The following is a 19,962-nucleotide window of genomic DNA, read 5'->3' as shown; positions in this document are numbered from 1 at the left end:
TCCACTTTTATACTCTCTGAATGCTCTTTTCTTTTCAAGATAAAGGTTCCGCACGCTATCCGTGAACCATAGAGGGTGTGATGTACAAACACGCTTTTTTCGAACAAATGGTATGACGTCGTGCAAAACAGAGGACAGCTTCGTACTAAATTCTTCCCATTGACTTACCACCCCTACTGATTCCAACCGGTCTTTGAAAACTTCCGCTAACCTTCTTCGCAAAACATCAAAGTTAGTTCTCCGAAAACAAAGAACCAGTCTTTTGTTATCAACCTTACCCGAGGAAAAGTTACAGTGAAATCTGACGATACGATGATCACTGGAAGAAAACTCTTCCCCCACCGAAACATGTTCAACAAAATCCTCAGAACTAGTAAGAACTAAATCCAAAATAGCAGTACCCCTAGTGGCTTCTGATACATGCTGATACAAAAAATTTTCGAGCACCAACTTAAGAAAGTCTCTTTCATACTGATTTCCAGATGAAAGGTTCTCCCAATCAATACCCGGGTAATTGAAATCCCCTAGTATGAGAACCCTCTTTCGCTTACACATGTAGGAAATTTCATCATGCATTTTGGCGATATAGTTTTGATCCCTATTCGGTGGATTGTAACAAACCCCAACAATAAGCTTATGACGTCTTTTGTTCTCAAGTTCAACCCATATGGTTTCAATATCACTTCTCTGCACGTTACACTCTCTAGCCTTCAAACATGATTTCACGTATATCAACACTCCACCCCCTTTCCTATCAGATCTATTTCTCAAAAAAGTATCGTATCCGGAGATGTGTAAGAAAGATTCATCCCCATCGTTTGCCCAAGATTCTGTAATGGCTATAAGATCCAAGTCCTCCACAACTATCATAGTTTCTAAAAAATCTTTCTTGTTACCCAAGCTCCTGGCATTTATTAACACACATTTTAATTTGCCCGGTGGTTTGTTGTCAATCGAGAAGCCATCCAAGTCAGAGGTGGGTAATTCCCCGTCAGTACTGTTGTGATTATCATTAACTAACCCGCATTCCCGACTACGTGGTCTGGGAGTAAAAAACCTGACCTAAGACTATCGTAAACCTCCCAGACCCCTCTCTTATTTAGATGGATCCCATCCGAACGAAGCCACCTATCGGTAAATGCGGGAAGCTCCAAGAACGTGACCCCAAGTAAGGAGCAAATGTCCTTCAGGCCTATATTGAATTGGTGGATCCTACTCCTATATCCCCTACTACCCCTTGGCAGCACTGGAATCACTGCCACATCTGAACCCCCCTCCCTAGCGGATAATAGTAAATCCCGGTATTCTGTCAGAGACTCACTAATATTCGCTCCTACCTGATTTGTTCCCACCCACAGAATCACCCGCAAGGGCAACTTTCGGCGATGAAAAACGTCTCGAACGTTGCCAATCTTCCCCCCAGGAAGACAACAGCGCTCGAAACCCCGAAAATCCCTACACACTCGGTTCCCAAGTTCCCTAACCATAGAATCGCCGATGATTAAACCCCTATCACTATCCCCCTCTACCTCATCCACGACCACCCATTCGCCCTCTAAAATGTCGTTGTTCGTGGAGATTGCTTCTTCATCAACAGGTGGCTCGACGACCAGAGGGTCCGTTATAACCGGGCCCTCTAGCACCCTAACTTTTTCCCGTAAAGCTTCGACCTCGAGTTCCAGCCTTTTTCTATCCAAGCACCCTTTACAATTGAAACTATCAGCTACTATACCCCTAGACCAGGGAAACCTCCCGTCGCAAGCTCTACACAACACTAGTCGAGGTCGAGGCATACTAACACTATTGCTAAAGCTAGATAATAATAATAATACTTAACAATACGAAAATGAGAAACGTTAACTGGAAATTAAAATAATGTAAAATACATTACTATGCAAAATATACGTAAGAGACTATACGAAAAAATTACGTAAAGTAGAATGCTCAGCACTAAATCACGAAGAATAAAATAAATATGTATATAAAGAATACAACACCCTCTAAAAAAAGTATTAAGCTACGAAGTACAATTTATACTTATTAGAATTAGCTAACTATCTCAAAACACTAACACTACAACAATAGGCCCAAATGGAAGGAAAACAACGTTATTGAGAGTACCCGGGAAAAAGTATACACTGTTTGCTAACACTAACGTCCAAAAACCTACGAACTTATATCAAAGAAGCGAGCGAACCTGGCGAAAAAACAACGAAAATGAAATGCGAACGAGAAAAATAAATATAAGTCGATCGAAAATACACAACGAAAATTTAAAAAAAAAATGAGAGCAATATATAAAAAAAAAAAAAAAACCACTTATCTCACAATCCAACGTGCGCTAAAAAAAAAAAAGAAAATCACCGCAGAATATGACCCAACAATAAACAACACGCTAAGTAAAACTCACGAGAACAAAGAAAGACACAAAATGGCGCACTGGCGTGTCGGTGAGCGGAGCGCGATAATAGCACGTCCGTTCCCAACGGCGGCGAAGACGATTGATAGTAAGTTTTTTTGGTTTTTTTTAATTTATAAATAATACCGTACGTGATCAGCATGTATTCCCAAGAGATCATTATGATCTGTCCAGGGAATTTGTTAGAAGACTTTTTAAGTTGCAAAGTTAGGAAGAAAAAGTCTGGTTTTCATACTCTGTCTTTAAGAGACAGTCTATTAAGGACAGACTACTACCACTAATTGCACATATGCTTCAGTAGAAATTCTTAGAAAACTGAAATTTTTAACAGCTATTCATAGAGAGATTATATCACTCTCTGCTAATCCGGTTATCTGTGTACTCCATGCCTACTCATAGGCTTTCCCAAGTTATAAATTAGTCAAGATGTTCCTGTTTTGATTTCATTCAATTTAGACTTTTCTCACTTCCTAACTGACAGACCATGGGCATCTTTTACCTCCAGGGATTGATAGATTGGGACCTAAAGCTTTGGGTTATTTCCAAATGTTAAGCAAATAAAAAATCCTTTACGTTAATCGTGCTAAAAACCTTATGATAGGAAAGATGTTTCCGAGCCCATAAAGCTATGGGATTGCAACAAAAATTGAAAATTTTTAATTTAAGGTGGTTAGTTCAACCATTTAAAAAATAGAAAAGGCATTTCTATGCAAAAATGTTTCAGAGAGTGTGAGCTAAAAATCAATTGAATAGTCAAATTGAAGAAGGGAACAAAACAAAGAACCCAATTTTTATACATCGAAGAAGAAAAAACTTTCCTAGATTTTCAATTGCATTTTTTACTAGGGAAACAATATTCTATAAAATTAGTGAATATGAGTGGGAATGATATTGTTTTTGTTTGCTCGTAATAGTATATCAGTTAGAAGTTTATAATAATTAACCTAACCATATTGGATTCATTCATTATGAAGTTTTTTCACCTTTATCAAAATTTGTGATTAAATTCATGATTGGCAATGCTGCTTGTAAGGTTCAGGAGAAAAGAGGTTGGAAAAAGGCAGAGGAGAAACAGGAGTCGCGAGAGAGAGAAACGAGAACGATTTGAGACATTCGAAAAAGAGGGAGAGTGTGAAAGTTTGTATCGAAGAGACAGGACGGTTTCGTTGGAGGTGTTGGATAATAAATTAAATAAGGTGTTGTTTTCTTCTTTTTGGAGTCTAAAATCCAGTTATTTCGTCCTGGAATCGTAGTGGAGGTACAGTCGAGGACCTACAACCGATAAGAAGTCGGGGGAAAGTTTACTCTGCTCAATTACTGGTATTTGACCAAAATGATCTGAAACATGTTTATATTTCAGATACAGTCAGAATGATTACCAAACACGCAGAAAATTTATTTACAACAAGAAGTCTGTTGTTATGACAGTTTTTCCAAAATTGTAAACTCTCTTTATAATAGACTTTTACTGTATTTGCAATTGCTATTTCGCTCTCAGCTGTATAAAAAGAAAGCAATTTCACCTAAGACGTTTTGCATAGGCAGAGATAGATTGAAAATCTGATGGCACGATGATGATGTCAGTTCATATATACCCATATGCATTAGATCAGTCAGCTCGTAACGCTCCCCCACCCTATCTCTACCCATGACGTTTTGTCAGAACCAGTTTGTTTCTCTTAAGTAACAAGTAATTGAGTCTTGGTATAATTGGTTTAAATTATGAGATATAGTTACACCCTGGGGATAAATATATTTCATATGTTTTTTTTTAATTTTATGCATTTTCAGATTTGCTTCAATGATGTTAATTTCTTCCTTCTTTGTTTAAAAAACAGGATTATTTATTGTTCAAGAGTTCATGTGAGAAAAGCTCGGATTTAGATGATGATGCTAAAGCATCTTTGTTAGAGGCAAGTTCATAATGATTAGTGTCAATTTTTTTACTTCAATTTATAATATTTAAATGTTCATATATATATTTATTTATTTTTAAATGATTCAAAAGCAGTGTGTATAAAATATAGAATAATCCTTGATACATGTGTAGACATAAATGCATAAACAAAGAACAATTATGCATCATCAAAATATCAATGTTTTTTATGCATGTTTTAATTTAATCGTAATATTTACTTGAATCACATGCATTCCTTTTTTTTGGTACTGTGAAGAAATAGATTTTTTCTTTCAATAATGTTGTCACCAATCCTGACACACGTGTGTAAAAAAAGATTTTGAAAGGAAAGGTGTGCATATGATTCTAGTAAAAAAAGTTATGTTGTGTTATAATTTAATAACTAATTATAATTAATAAATGACTCGGAACTGGATTGATGTGATGCTTGGATTTTGTTTTTATATTTGCATTAAAGTTTGGTCGGTTTTAAAATTCATGTCAGTGATTGTGTACTTTCACTGAACAAAGGAATTATATTGGCTATATTTTCTTAAATTTGATTTAGATATTTCAAAGATAACTCCTTTTTTTTAATTGAAAATTATGAGTATTTTAATTTTTTAACTTCTTATGGGGAAGACTGGCTATTTCATCACATTTATTTATTTTTATATAATACTATCAAAAATACCCAGCGCTTCTTTGGTTTTTTTCAATTACTGGGGGAGAATAGAAAAAGTGACATACCATTATAATAAACTTATACTTAATACTGGCAGCATAAAAGAAGTGACAAACCATTGTAAAAGCATACATGTCTGAAATGCATGGTGCATAGCCAATTTGTGTAAATTAACGTGTGTTTTTCTTTGGTACATAATTATATTTCATTTTCTTTTAATCTTGATTGAATTGTGCTCAAAGTTTTTTAATGGATTGTTTCCACAGAATGTATATAATAATGCATAGCTAATTAGTACAAGGTAGCTGGTTTAATATTTCATTTTTCTTTTAGTTAATCTTGATTGTATGTATTTTCAATGTCTTCTGATGAATGTTTCCATAGAATGTATATTTGCATTTAATTTTTTCATTTGTTGAATAAATAGAAAATGCTCTCAGACACGACCCAGCCTCCTAGGAGGTGAAGAGAGGAAGTTGTCTTGCACAACAGCTCTAAGCATGAGCGGTCATCAATCAATTAATCTGAAACACATTGTTAGGGAACCACAGTAACCAAAGTAAACATTCCGAAAGGAAACTTTGGGGCCCAGGAACCATTGTTGCTCAATGTTTTTTGCCCTGCTCTGAATAACTTTTAAAGTAGCCTATGGTTCAATCCTTTCCTGTTTGGTATACGTGCAAAATTTGGGGATGATCAGTGTAAAATTGTAGATTTATATGAAGAACAAGCATACATACATACTTTCACATTTATATATAAGATTTGTGTGATGGAAAAAGACCATGTGATATTTATAAAAACTTTAATTCGCCATTCCCCTCAATTAATGAATTAAACATTCAACATGTAGTGCATTTTTTAAAATTCATTTGTGTCTTCTAGGAATTCTTTTCGTCATCTTCTGTTCCTGAAGTTGAAAGCTCTCTCTACCTAAAAAGTGATGGTAAAAAAGCATGGAAAAAACATTTCTTTGTCCTTAGAGCTTCAGGAATATATTACTGCCCTAAAGGAAAATCCAAAGTAAGTAAACATTTTCATCAAGTTTTTTAACCATAAAATTGATCAAATAATCGATTTTAATTTTTAATAAAGTTAATAAACTAATCATAGCTAAACTTGCACTGTGTGTGTGTGAAATACTGTTATCATCATATCATAAGATGTAAGTGTGATTGCATTACTTACCCCCATAAACTTACATATACAGAGCATTTTTAATTTTCTCAAACCCTGTTTATATGGGTATTAAAAAGCCGGAAACTTTCACCCAAGGAATAGGGGAAAAAGCTCAAAAGATAATGGGAAAAGGTGACATTAAATCTAAAAAAAGATGGTGCATATCTTTATATCACTTTTTTTCCTATGTGAGGGGAGACAAGTTTCTAAGGAGGTTCATGTTCATCCCTAACAAATCACCATTCAACCTCAATCTTGCACATGTGTGTGGGTCTACAAAATACACTAAAAAATATTATCAAAACTATTTTAATCAATCTGAAAGCTTTTCCTTTCCATAATGTGTGAGGGTGTGCAAATTTCTTTTAAACTTTGACCACCATTTCTAAATCTTAAAAACCTTCTTTTCAATCATTTTCAATAAAATCAACTAAACAAACATTTCGTTTCAATGCTTTGATTTTATTTAAAATGTTTAAAAACTTTGTTCCAATGTTATCATCCAAAATAGCTTTTTACGTATGCCCACATACATTAATTATCTGTTTCTTTTTTTTCTTTGTCAGCTCTCTAAAGACCTTATTTGTTTGACTACCTTCGAGATGAATAATGTGTATGTTGGTTTCGGGTGGAAGAAAAAATACAAGGCTCCTACAGATTTTGGCTTTGCAATAAAAGTAAATAGTTTCTTATCATTTATGTACAGTGAGCTTCTAATATTAGCTAGTGAGAATAAAAACAGCTATAATGATGCAGTGAAACCTCACTATAACGATACTCGATATAATGATAATTCCTCTGCAACAATATATTTTCTTGCTGCAAAGAGCATTGTTATATTGAGGTTCCACTATATATTGATCTGATTTACTTAAAGCTTGAATGAACATGCAGTTTCACAGTTTACAGCATTTCAATTTTGTCTCTTTTTCAATTTACTTATGATGTACGAAAAGAAATAAACAAATTTGTTTTTATTCTTCTCAGCATCCACAAATTCAAACTAAATCTTCCAAGTATATAAAATACTTATGTGCAGATGATGAAAAGACTTTGAAGCAGTGGGTGATGGGCATACGTATAGCCAAGGTAAGTTTTTGATTCACAGACAACACACACAAGGACGGTGTCACTCTCCACTATCCATACGAAGGTTTTTAACAGCTGGCTGATATGAAGCTATAGTTAGGAAAGAGAGAAAATTCAAATGCACCCACATTCAAATCAAACCCACATTCTCTCACTTTCCAAGTGAATGCCCTAGGGCATGAGAGGAAAAGTGAGAGAGAGAGGTTAAAAACCTTCGTAATATTCATTATTTTGTGGTTAGTTTACTCATATTTATTGGCCTTTTTTTCTATTGAACAGTCATTTTATGAGGAAAAAGTTGAATCAAAAAGAAACATGTTTTCTTTAATATCAGAGATAAATATATATACTAGCTATAATATCTGGCGCTGCCGAGGTTTTCTTCAATTACTGGGAGGATTTGAAAAAGTGACAATGCATTATAGAGGAATAAACTATTATACACAATACTGGCATCATTAAAGAAGTGGCAAACCATTGTAAAGGCATATACACATCTGAAATGCATTGCTAGGGAACTACTGTAACCAAATTAAACATTCTGAAAGTGATTGTTGAGACCCTGAAACCATTGTTGCTCAACCCAACAGTTTTTTTCCCCTCTGGCAAACTTTTAAAGTAGCCGGTACGTACTCAATCCGGGCCCTGTTTGGTATAAATGCAAAATTTGGCGACGATCAGCTTAAAATTGTAGATTTGTATAGAGAACACACAGAGAAAATTGATTATATACATATAGAAAAATGTAAATTATGGAGAAAAAAATTTTGTCGAAACTCACCAATATCAGCGCCATAGGCAGCTTTAATATGCAGTGTAGTGAAAAAACATTGTAAAAGTTCTATGTTTTAAATGTGAATTACTGAAAACAAATAATTATGTGAACTGGAAAGATATAGAAAAATATGAAAATTCAAAAAGGAATGAAAATAACTTTTTTCATTTTTGAATTCCTTTTTGAATTTTCATATTTTGCTATATCTTTCCAGTTCACACAATTATTTGTTTGTTTGCAGTATTTCACTTAAAACATAGAACTTTTACTATATAATATATAATAATAATAATAGAATATATAATATATATATAATATATATACGGGGTGATTATAAAAAAATTATCCCGACATATTGGCCCCTAACTATCATACCATTCACAGAAACTGAATGAAATTTTGGCATAAGGTATTTTGATGTATGCGCTCCAGAATGATATGACGTAGCTCTAACAGCTACGGTTACAGTGAGAAAATTTCGAAAATATCAAATGGCAACACCAAGTTTTTTGTATTGGAATGCGATCTTCATACTGAAAAACACTAAATAGCGTTGGGATGGCACCTGTAGCACGAAAATCCCCGGAGCTAAACAAGGAAAAAGTAAAAAGGACTTTGCCGTGCACCAGAGCATTAATATTCGTTTCATTCGTCACACCGTTTCTTTGGCTGAGATTCCATCCTGATTAGTCCTCCACAAGGTCATGTGGAAAATTTGTGAAACACAATAAAATGCTTTATTTTATGCTGCTTCTCTGTCCTTATTGGTTGTCCTCACTTTTAGCCTATCTACCGCCGGTGATTTTCATGCTACAGTTGTCGTTCGAACGCCATTTAGGGTTTTTCACAATGGAGATCACATTCCAATACAAAAAACTTGGTGGTGCCATTTGATATTTTCGAAATTTTCTCACTGTAGCCGTAACTGTTAGAGTGACACTGTTGTTTTCCATATCATTCTTGAGCGCATACCTCAAAATACCTTATGCCAAAATTTCATTCAGTTTCTGTGAATGGTATGATAGTTAGGGGCCCATATGTCGGGATAGTTTTTTTATAATCACCCTGTACATATATATATATATATATATATATATAAAATATACATATAATAGAAAAAATATACATATAAAAGAAGATTAATAGAAATGGGTAGACTAGTTTTTGTGAGAATTGCCAATTGATGAATCATTAGTTAATTAATGTATTTTTTTACCATGAAATTGTTTTTTTTTTCTATATTTGAAGCTGTCACTATTGCTATCATTTCAGTTTGGATCAGTTTTGAAAAACAACTATGATGACTTGATGCGAGACATTGTTGAAGAAGACCTGGAAACTTTGGCTCATGCTAGAAGCTTTTCAGTCTCTTCAATGGCTAAAACTCTGGCTGTAAGTTCAGACAGTTCTGGAAGTTCCGGTGGTAGCCCAGATCGACAGGATATATCTCTTGAGGATGTTGTGTTTTCAGGTCCTCGAGCATCTGCTACACCAGAGCCTGATGGTATGAGCAACAGAAGCTCAGAATCCACCCCGACTCCAACGCCAATGGAATGGAACAATCCACAGTGTTTGATGCTTAGACATGATTCAGTCAAGTCTAGTTCTAGCACCAGTAGTGGCTGTCTCTCAGAGAGATCTGGTGTCAGTACTCCAACAGCAGAACAGATGCCATTTGACCCAGAGGTATGCAATGCCAGTACTACCCTGAAACGAAAGCCGAGCATGACACCGAAAATACCTTTGACCAGCACTACGAGAAATCTTGCCATGCAGTCCAAAGAGCCGATTTATGTTGAGAGTGACAGAAGAGAAAGATTTTTACACAGTAATAGTACTTGTAGCAGCAGTACTCTTCACAAAAATAATATCAGTCGGCGCTACAGCTTGAGACGTTCCCAGACAGATGATCAGATATTGATCAATGGGGTGAAACGGAATTTACAAAAGAAATCTTTAACTGATGATGCATCAGCTTTATCACCTAGTTGTATAAGACAACGAGAATCTGATGAATACCCTCTTCCACCGCCTCCACTGACTATCGGAAGCTCAATAGAGAGCCTTGATATAGCTCTATTACCGCCACCACCTCCAGAGGCCTTCAGGGGAAGCACTACGAGCCTGGATTCTTTACCGCCTCCGCCACCTCCACTCGAACTTGGTGAAGAATGTAGCTGGCCAAGCACCTCAAGTTTGAATTCCTTACCTCCTCCTCCATCACCACAAAGAAAACTTATTGAGCAAACATCCTGTAGCAAATTTAAAACCACAGATACTGAAAACATGGTTTTCTCACAACCTGCCAAGAAAAGTGATCGTAGAATGTCGGAGGCTGATATGGCTCCCACACCTCCTCTTCCATTTATAGCAGAGTTAAAGATGGGTGTCAGCAGTTTATCCAGAGCATTCACTAAGCCTCATAGTAGGCAAAAGCTGAATAATGAAATAATGAAGGACACTTTTGTAATTTCTGAACAAGGATTCAAGAATGGAAAGTCTTTGAAATTATCACAGTCTATACGTGAAACAGCAACTGACAGAAGAGCGAGTGCACCATCAGTTCCAATGACATTAGATATTGTACCTCATATACCACATATAATAAATTCATCTCAAATGGGTCCTCCTCCTCCACCGCCACCACCTCCTCCCCCTCCCCCTTCATCAAGGCCTATGCCACCACTCAGAAATGAAGAAACAAAACTAACTGGATACAGTGGACTAATGAGAAAAATTCAAACGCCAGCTACTCTTCCAGGTCATTCAGCTAGTCCCATCGCTTGTCCGCCACAATCTTTTCTGAAGGACCTCCAGAGAGTTATGATGAAAAAATGGAAAGTTGCTCAGCAGTTGTCAAATGATACTGGTGCATCACCCAATGAAATCCTTGGTTTTCGTGACCCCAGTTATTTGCCACCATCCGGCTGTCAGACTTTAGCACCTCCACCTCCTCCTCCTCCACCGCCACCTCCTGCTCATAACACCATCTGTTGCAAATTCACTTCACAGAATAGGTTTCAGAAATCACCGTCTTTGTCAGAAGATTGTGTTACACCAAAAAAACGGCTACCCCCGCCTCCACCCCCAAAAAGAAGTGAAACTACTCAGTTGTCTAAGCACTAAATCTGTCATTTAATGAAGCTCAATCAGGTGCTGCTTATAAAAAAAAGCTCCTCTACATCTCTCTTTTTTTTATTGTGTGTGTGTATTCTCTCTTCCCCCGAACAATTAAAAAAAATAAAAAAAGAGTGCTTTATTATAACTTTGCCGTGGACAGTCATGGGTAGATATTCGAAGAAATTTCTGGCCAAAGTTTTGTGCAAAATGAACATGTGTGATCTAAGTTGATCTCAAAATTTTGAAATGTATTTCGCCCATCGCTAACCTGGCATGTGTAGACTGTATTATTATTTGTTCTTTAATTTAGTGGTCATCAAAAGAAACTGTTATTACCAATTCATTCAAATGTAGCCAAGAATCATGTTAATGCTATCAATTTTTCTCACTTTTCTTTTCTATTTCCGATTTCTCTGCTTTCATTGATTGAAATAAGAGATGAAAATATGTACATGTAAAACTTTAACTGCTGGTTCAGTTAGTATTTTGATATGCGCACACAGAGCATGCTTTTTTATTGTATTTTTAAGTTAATTTCCATGTAAATAATATAAATTTTATGTTGACATTTATCCTAATATTGCATTTATATTATATATATTAATCTGTTACGATTTTTTATGAGATAATCTAAAACCATATTCATTATTTATTTTTTCTCAATTCAATACATCGTCATGTTTTTTAATGAAACTATTTCATTTATTATGTTGGCTCAGTAGTATGGGCGTTAAAGAAAGGTATTGCTTCCTTAACTATCTAATTCCAGAAGTTTTTTCCAAAAGAAATCTTTACTTTTTTCTGATAAAGCTTTTGTTTCATGAAGATTTTATTGACTCTTTTTGAAGACATCAGTCTATCTAGTTTCATCATACACTGGAAATTCCAAAATACAGATTGCTTGAGGCACCTTCATCTGAAATTCTGACCTACATTGAGTCTGGGTTTCAGAATTTGAGACTAGGTGTTCACAGTGAGTATCAAGAATACAACTTATTCTAAAAAATCCTTCAAATGGGTTGATCCAGGGGTGACCAATCTGTGCCATGTGTGTCACATCATGGTACTATGGTAGAACCTCTCAAATCCGGACTCCGTGGGGCTTAGGTGATTCTAGATGAGGGAATCTCTGGATTATGAAACCGGTTTTGTTTATTTCCTAAGGTTTCCATATTTAAAGCAATAATATATCTCTTTGAGCATCTTGATTCATATTTTCTTTATTATTATATTATTATATAAAGAAAATCAATAAAGCAATCACAGGTGCTAGAACCTAGGGGCTGAGTCCATTTGAGTCCCCACCCCCAATAAATTTTTTAAAGGGACTAAGCCCCTCACCTCCAATAATTTCTAAAAAAACAATGCAATGTACCTTCCTCCTCCTCCTGTGTACGCATTTGAGTCCTGTATATACGGGACAACCAGCAACTTTTAGCCTCTCCAGTGATGTCCCCCCTTCATGTCTGCCCCTCTGAAACCAATATACAGGTGCCATATTCACGGTTTTTTTTTATTTTTATTAGAAAAATTTTTTTGGCAACATTCTGCGATTGTCATTCGTGTGTTTTGTTTAAAAAAATTTGCATTGTGCATGTTTAGTATGGCTCATTTTTCTAGTGCTACTGATAATGGTTCAAAAAGACAAAAAAAAGTGAAAAGTTTTTATTTTGGCTATGCTTAGCGAAAGGGAGTCAATTGCTGCGGTGGCTCACCATTATGGAATCAACGAATCTATGGTGAGATATATCAAGAAAAAGGAATCTGAAATTCAGCAGTGGCTGGAGCTGCACCTGTGGCAGCGAAAACTTTGCATCACCTACCGGATGCATGTATTTCTTGAACAGAAAATTCTGGGGTTTTTTTGGGTACAAGACTGCTACGAAAAAGTTATTCCAATTGATTGTAATATTATAATGGAAAAGGAGAAAAAAAATTTACTCTTCTATAATGGAAAGGGCTGGTGAAACATCTATTTCATCAGAATTTTACGCTGGTAAAGGTTAGTTTCATAGGTTTAAGAAACGATTTGGATTACACAATGTGAAAATCACTGGCAATCAAGCCTCTGTCGACCAGGAAGCAGCTAGAAAATTTCCAAAGACTTTGGAGAAAATAAGGTTACGCACCTCAGCAAGTGTTTAATGCTAATGATATTACATTATTTTGGAAGAAAATGCCACAAAAAATATTTATCACCCAAGAAGAAAAGCGAACCCGGAACGTAATCCCCATGAATACGGAAAGCCGACTGTATATACATATAGGGTGTTCTGTTAATAGACAGACAAACTCAGTGTTGTTAGTAGACTTCAAGAGGAACAAAAAAAAAATTACATAATATACATTACAAAATATACATTTTGAATGAAAAAACAAACAAAAAAACAATCCTCAAATTTTAGAGTTCAATTACATTAATCTACTACTTTACTGCACACCAGCTCAGGTCATATATTGCCATATGACAATTTCCAACCAGTAGAGTTGGGTGGGAAATGAAGGCTCCATCCACATCCGTGGTCGTCCCAGGCTCAGTAGGTGAACTTGTTTCTGACGTTCTATGCCTGGACTCAAGCCCATGGACTTTGATGGTGACCTTCATAGTGAAAGATGAGCATTTTACCACTGTGCCACTCAGGCACTAATTACATTAATCTGGGACACTGAAAGATTTCGTAAAAATACTGAACAATCCTGTTCATTCAGGAGGTCTGGCGACTTTGAATGAGATCAATGATAAAATAAGTGGCACACATTAAAGTTTTCGTGTTGGAGAGCACCATGTGTGAAATCTTGATAGTGGCACAGACTAGAATGGTGGTTTTTAACCAAAGATTCGCAGACCCATTTATTGTGGGTCCATGGAGAGGTTTCTTGGGGGGGGGGTGCTCTATGAGCTTGTAAGAAAAGAAAATATATCAGTCCACATGGCAGCAGTCTTTAAAACTAGTCAGCTGACTCCCAGACATCCAGAATGGGTTTCTAAGGTATGCATCGGACATGCCCCTGACTCATCCCTTGGGACATGCAGGCTTAGTAAACCCAACATTGCAGTTCTGCTTAGTACAAATCTGGCAGAGGGTGAGACAGGAAATAAAACCTTTAATCAAATGCCAACGATGCCAGATTTGAGGAGAGGAGGTGCCACTCCCCACTAACTTGTCTCATTCCGGTTTTTTGTGATGACTACTTATACATCATCACCTTCAACCAGCACAAGACAACAGCCAATGCTTCATCATGGAATGAGCCTACTTCACCATCTGAGAGAGATACCCTCACACATACATTTGCCTCAGACTAATGTAGGGCCAAGATACCAGGGGATGTGTTTTAGAACAAAGCAGAAATTAAAAGATTTTAAAAATTACTGAGAGAGTATTTTTCTTTCTTGGGAATGGGGGTTGGAACACAATACTTTTTCTGATTTGCACATTTTTGCATGGGAGGACAATACAAAAACTGTCAATTCCTCGAAAACTTATTGTTTAGCGATTAAGTTATTGTTTTACATTATTATGTGGTGAATATTATTCTGTATAGAGATCTGTAGCCTTAATCTATTGACACAGGGTGTAGATGGTCTTTGTCTTATTGGCAAAAAAAGGTCCATGGAACATAAAATGTTAAAACTTCTGGGCTAGAGAAAGGTTAGCAAAAAGCCATGTTATGCGCTACCATTGTGGTAGATAGCATGGAGAAATAAAGAATGGAAGTGGAATTTCGGTCAAAGTGAGCATCAACGTCTATTAAAAAAAATATGTCAAAAAGCTTCTATGTTTTGGAGTTTCTACTGTAGTTAGAATTTCTTGAAAAAGCTGATTTTTTTTCCTTTCTCTAGTATTTTTTTTTTCTCCAAACATAAAACTTTTTTTTCTGTGATTGAAACATTGTATTACTCGAGACTGCTTGAAAGCAAAGATTGCATATGTTTAGTTTCAAGGCTTCACAATGTTTCATAATATCATTCCCATGAATCCGAACAAAATTGATGTGGTGTGATATCTACTTAGTATACAAGTTAATTTTTTTAAATATAAATAGGCTATATGTATCTCACCTTAATTTATATTAAAATATTGCGATTTGTTTTCTCTCTGACAATGATCCTAATATGTAATTGGTGCATTGGCTCAGATGAAGAGTTATCATCTGTAACAACTAAATTAGAAAAAGAGCAATATAGAATTATTATATTTTTGGAAAATTAAATGCTTTCGTATGTGCTAATCGATACAATCACTTGATTTATTGTATGTTTTCATTTACTTCAATGTTTTTCTAATAGAAAGTTACAGTGTAACACAAATACTGTACTTTTTCCCCTCTTTCTTTTGGTTGTATTTAATCCACTGTAAATAGATGTCTCTCTCTCTAAATGTAAGTTAAACGAGTCTATTGTGTATATACAGATTAAAATCCAAACTTAATGAAATTTATTGTGTTAAATAATAATGTAAGTCTTCTTTCAAAGTAGTATAGGAAATGTCTAAGAGAAAAAAACACATTAGAGCATAAATTGTCGTTGAGATTTTAAATGCCAAAGCTTTCAAAATGTAAGCTTGTATCAATAGAGCTTGAAAGAGGAAAAATTATATATCCATTTTTTGAGTTTTTGCACTTCTGAAATTTATAAATGGGTGTTACTTCTATGTGAAAAGTGTTGATATATAATAAAGAGATTATGGGAATTGTTGAAAAGGTACAACGTGTGATATGTATTATGTTGTTATTAGAGAGAATGACAGAATCAGTTGTAAAGACCAGCCCTTGCCAAGTGATGTAATCATTTTTTTTATGGATAGAAAAAGAAATATCAGATGTTCGCTTTTATAAAAAAAAATAATCGCATACATTAATTTTTTATTTTTTTTGTTTAAAAATAAATGTAAAATGATAATAAAATAATACTCATATTTAATAGTTTTTCTTTGTAAACACCTGGATGTGTGTAACTGTCTCTCTTACATAATGCTGCAATTTTTGAGTTTCATATGAAAGCCTATCTATTGTTTTTATAAAAAAAACCCTCTTTCCTTTGCTGCATTTTTTTTACTCAAGAATTATTACTTTTTATTAATGTTATCATTTCATTTATAAAATGACCACCATGGATTCAAAAACAAATCTCTGCATGTTCTGTTGTTTATGTGGTGATACACAAATTCAGAGTTACGTAGTTTCCTGAGAAAAATACACATTCTTCAAAGTTAGTCATAACTGCAGGATTATTGCTGAGAAAGTGGCAGTTATCAAGTAGAATTTTTTAGTCAATTAGTAATACTATATGTAATGAAACCCCGGTGACTTGGGTTGTATAAGTCCTGGGGAAGACTAACATTTGAGGCTCAAAAATAAGAAAATTACAGTTCTCTAGCTTTATGGTAGAGCACATGAACTGTGATGGTTCGATTCCTCATAGAAGTATGTGAATTTTTTTCCGCAATTCATCTTCACTTGGTATTTCGTCTTTTATACTTTCGAGATTCTGTTAATATTCTTTCTACCTCTGATTAGTTTATATTGAGACCATCCTGAAGCTCTTAGGGGTTCCCAGACATTGTCCCTGCACTGTCATAACCCAATTGTCAGAATCGGGTGGTTTTATACACTTATTCCTCAACAACAATACAAGTCTTTACAAACTTACAAGGTTTAAAAAAAAATATTTTGTAAGTTTTTAAACTTACAAACTTTTCAAGCTTCCCAATCATATCCTAAATTTTATTTAACTTGTCTTGAAGATCCATGATGCAGTTATTGATTAAAACTCTCAAGAAAAAGTGTAGAAGAAATTAATAGAATTGATTTTAAGTTGAACTATCATAGTAAACATGGCCGCAACTGAATGCTTGGTCAGCTGGGGCAAGAGCACATTTTGGCACCCTCTTGTAATGGTGAAGGAGGGAAAAGTAATGCAAAAGGAGAAAATTTTCACCTCCTGTTGTACAGCACCTGGGGCACCAAACCCACCTGCCCCTCTCCCCCTAATTGCGGTCGCATAGTAAAATTATTTCTATACTCCTACAGTTTTCATTCCTGCTAACAAGCTTTCTGTCAAAACAGACCATCCTATTTAGTGCATTGATATTTTTCCAAAACGTGTTTTATGTAACAAGAAAGTAAAGTTTTTGAAATGCCAACTTTTTTCAGTTAGCAGAATGTTGGAAACAAAACTGTTTTGTCCACTGATTCATTTATTAACGTGCAAGAATTTCAAAATCAAAGCAGCAGAGTTATTTATACAGTGATGCATAGCAAATGATATTCAAGGTTAAGGACATTAAATTTGGTATTCAGAATTTAGGAAATCATATATTTATATTTGAAACACCCTCCGCAGGAAAGAATATTTACTTGCAATAGGTCTAAATGACATTCTAATACGGATCATTGTCACAAAGTAACTTTTTCTGTATGTCATTTGTAAATCTACCCAAAGTTACTAAAATTTAATTTTTTTTTTTAATGTAACTATTATTAATAAAAATTAGTCCTATATGTGAAAGTCTACTATTATTCACAGTATTGCAGTTAATTTTTGTTTGTAATTTCACTTTCAGTTACATGCACAATGTCTCCTTAAATTTACAAATATTTTGTCTGTAATATAATACATTTGTATTGCTGTGTTAAACACATTAAAATAAATGTAATGTGCTATGAATTTTATTGAGTGAAGTGTGTGTGTGTGTGTAACACAGATGCATAAAATGTTTAATTTATAGGACAATTTTTTTTTTTAAAACATGTTTTTTTTTCCACATTGTGGATATCTAAATTATATATGTATAATGTAATTATAAGAAAGGAAGAAAGGGATGTGTTGCCTTTACATAAGGTTAAAACTACAGAAATAGGATGAAAAATAAAAACAAATCAAAATTGTTTTTGTTGACTTGAAAATCTATATTATTTCAACTTTTGTTGAACATCTGCCAAATTTTTTTGTATGTGATGAAATGTGTGAATTGCGTTTATCACTGTTGTGTACAAAATAATAAAAAGAATACCACAGACAGTATCTTTGTTTTCTGTTTTTTTTATGTAATTATTCTTCTCCCCAAGTGAAAACAAGGTGCTCCAGCTTGAATTAGGTATAGCTCTGACAGTTTGGTCGTAAAAGAACGTTGTTTTATTCCATTACAAGTCTCTACATGATTTTTTTTAATCAAATTTCATTTATAGGACAGGATCCACATGAGAAATTTAATGGCGTAACGTTTTCTAAAATTGTCTTTTTTTTCCATTTAAATGGCTTCCAAGATGATGTGCTACAACATTTCAATTTTTGTAATTGGAAGTTACTTTTAGGACTAGCGAAGAATGATCTTTAGCCCAGCTTTGCACTATACATTTCATATTCCAACCTTACCAAGGCCTCCTAGATAGAGATACTGTCTAGGAGCCTCATAAGAGGCTTTACCATTACTCACCGGATATCTGGAACAAGATCCATGAAAATCCGAAAAGTTGTTCAGTCGAGTATGTACTGTTTGTTACAATTTTCAAGTCCACACACACATACGTTGCACTCGGGGGCGACTCGAGACAAAATCTCTACCCGAGTGGGACCTATTTTTGTGCCCCTGCCTTCTTCCAATAGTGGCCGTGTCACCAAATGACAATGAGCATTTGAGTTGCCAGCAACAGTTTATCAAATCAGGAAAGTAGACATTGGTCCCAGCTCTCTGAAAGGTGGTCGTAATATTGAAGCATTCGTAGAGCATTTTTAGTTAAATTATAACACTATTTATTTTTACAGATACTAACATTTTGAATTTTACATGTATAAGTGAGTCTACAGTTGAAAAAATGTTCTTATTTTTAAAATCCTTTGTCACTTGGACTAGCCAGGTACAAAGCAAGCAGGTGAAAGCAGGGCCGCAACTGGGGGGGGGGGTGCAGGCGGGTCTGGTGCCCCGGGCGCTGTACTAGAGGGGGCGCAAATTTCACTCTTTAATCTCTCCTTCAACATTATGAGGGGGTGCCAAAATGCATACTTGCCCCGGGTGACCAACCATCCAGTTGCGGCCCTGGGTGAAAGAGTTGGCCACATGTACCTCCGAATCACCAACATAATTCTCCGGTTATGCAATTAATTATAAGATGCAGAAATGTTTACTTCATATAATGCATATGACTAAAAAATGTCATTGTGCTTTTTATGCAAATAGTTCATTCATCTTCCAAGTCGGAATGCATGGTCACCACGTTCTACAACAGGGAACCTAGACTTAGATCTGCGCAGCCCTCTATATACTGGTATATTTTTTTACTAGCCTATTTAGTGTAAAAAATCAAAATATGCAAGGAATTATGACAGGCTGGAGACCTGTCAACCCTACCTTTGGGGGGGGGGGGAATGTCTGAATGCAATGTAGAGAATGACATATCTCTCCTTGATTTGCATAATTCAGCAATATGGGTAAAAATTTAAATTTTATTCCATCGCTCTCTCCTATGAGTAAAGAAAATAAATATCTTTCCCCCGTGCCATGTGTATAATAATACAACATACGAATAAACAACCGATATTTGTTAGCAAAAAAAGAGTGAATTGTGTTCAATTATGTGAGAAATATAATTCGATTTTAACAAATTAATAATTAATATCAATCAGTGTATTTTACAGGGCCCAATTTTCACGTGAGGGGATACTAGGTAACGCTGAAATTGCAGGTTCCTGCGACTTCCTGTTGCGAACTTGGTTATTTTCCAACTAGATAAGCAGTTCCCAACCCCGAATTCTCCAGGCATCCCCCCCCCCCCAGTCTGTTTCGGACATTACAGAT

At 35.1% G+C, this 19,962-nt stretch overlaps 1 protein-coding gene across 1 annotated transcript in view; it reads left to right on the top strand.

Annotated features, from left to right (window-relative positions):
• The window catches only part of LOC149088307 (uncharacterized), an 85,899-nt gene extending 67,708 nt beyond the window's left edge, over positions 1-18,191 (top strand). The window contains exons 9-13 of the mRNA XM_089246730.1: positions 4,258-4,332; positions 5,887-6,024; positions 6,747-6,857; positions 7,168-7,269; positions 9,317-18,191. Coding sequence (XP_089102856.1) covers positions 4,258-4,332; positions 5,887-6,024; positions 6,747-6,857; positions 7,168-7,269; positions 9,317-11,170 — 2,280 coding nt within the window. The 3' untranslated portion in view covers positions 11,171-18,191. The remainder of the gene's footprint in view (positions 1-4,257; positions 4,333-5,886; positions 6,025-6,746; positions 6,858-7,167; positions 7,270-9,316) is intronic.
• The last annotated feature ends 1,771 nt before the right edge of the window (positions 18,192-19,962 follow it).

The sequence above is a fragment of the Pholcus phalangioides genome, unplaced genomic scaffold, assembly GCF_987345545.1.
Source record: "Pholcus phalangioides strain wild (caught in Gottingen) unplaced genomic scaffold, Ppha-v1.0 ptg000003l_1, whole genome shotgun sequence".
NCBI classification, from domain to species: domain Eukaryota; kingdom Metazoa; phylum Arthropoda; class Arachnida; order Araneae; family Pholcidae; genus Pholcus; species Pholcus phalangioides.
Note: the sequence above shows the minus strand (reverse complement) of the source record. Positions and strands in the feature narration are given on the sequence as shown.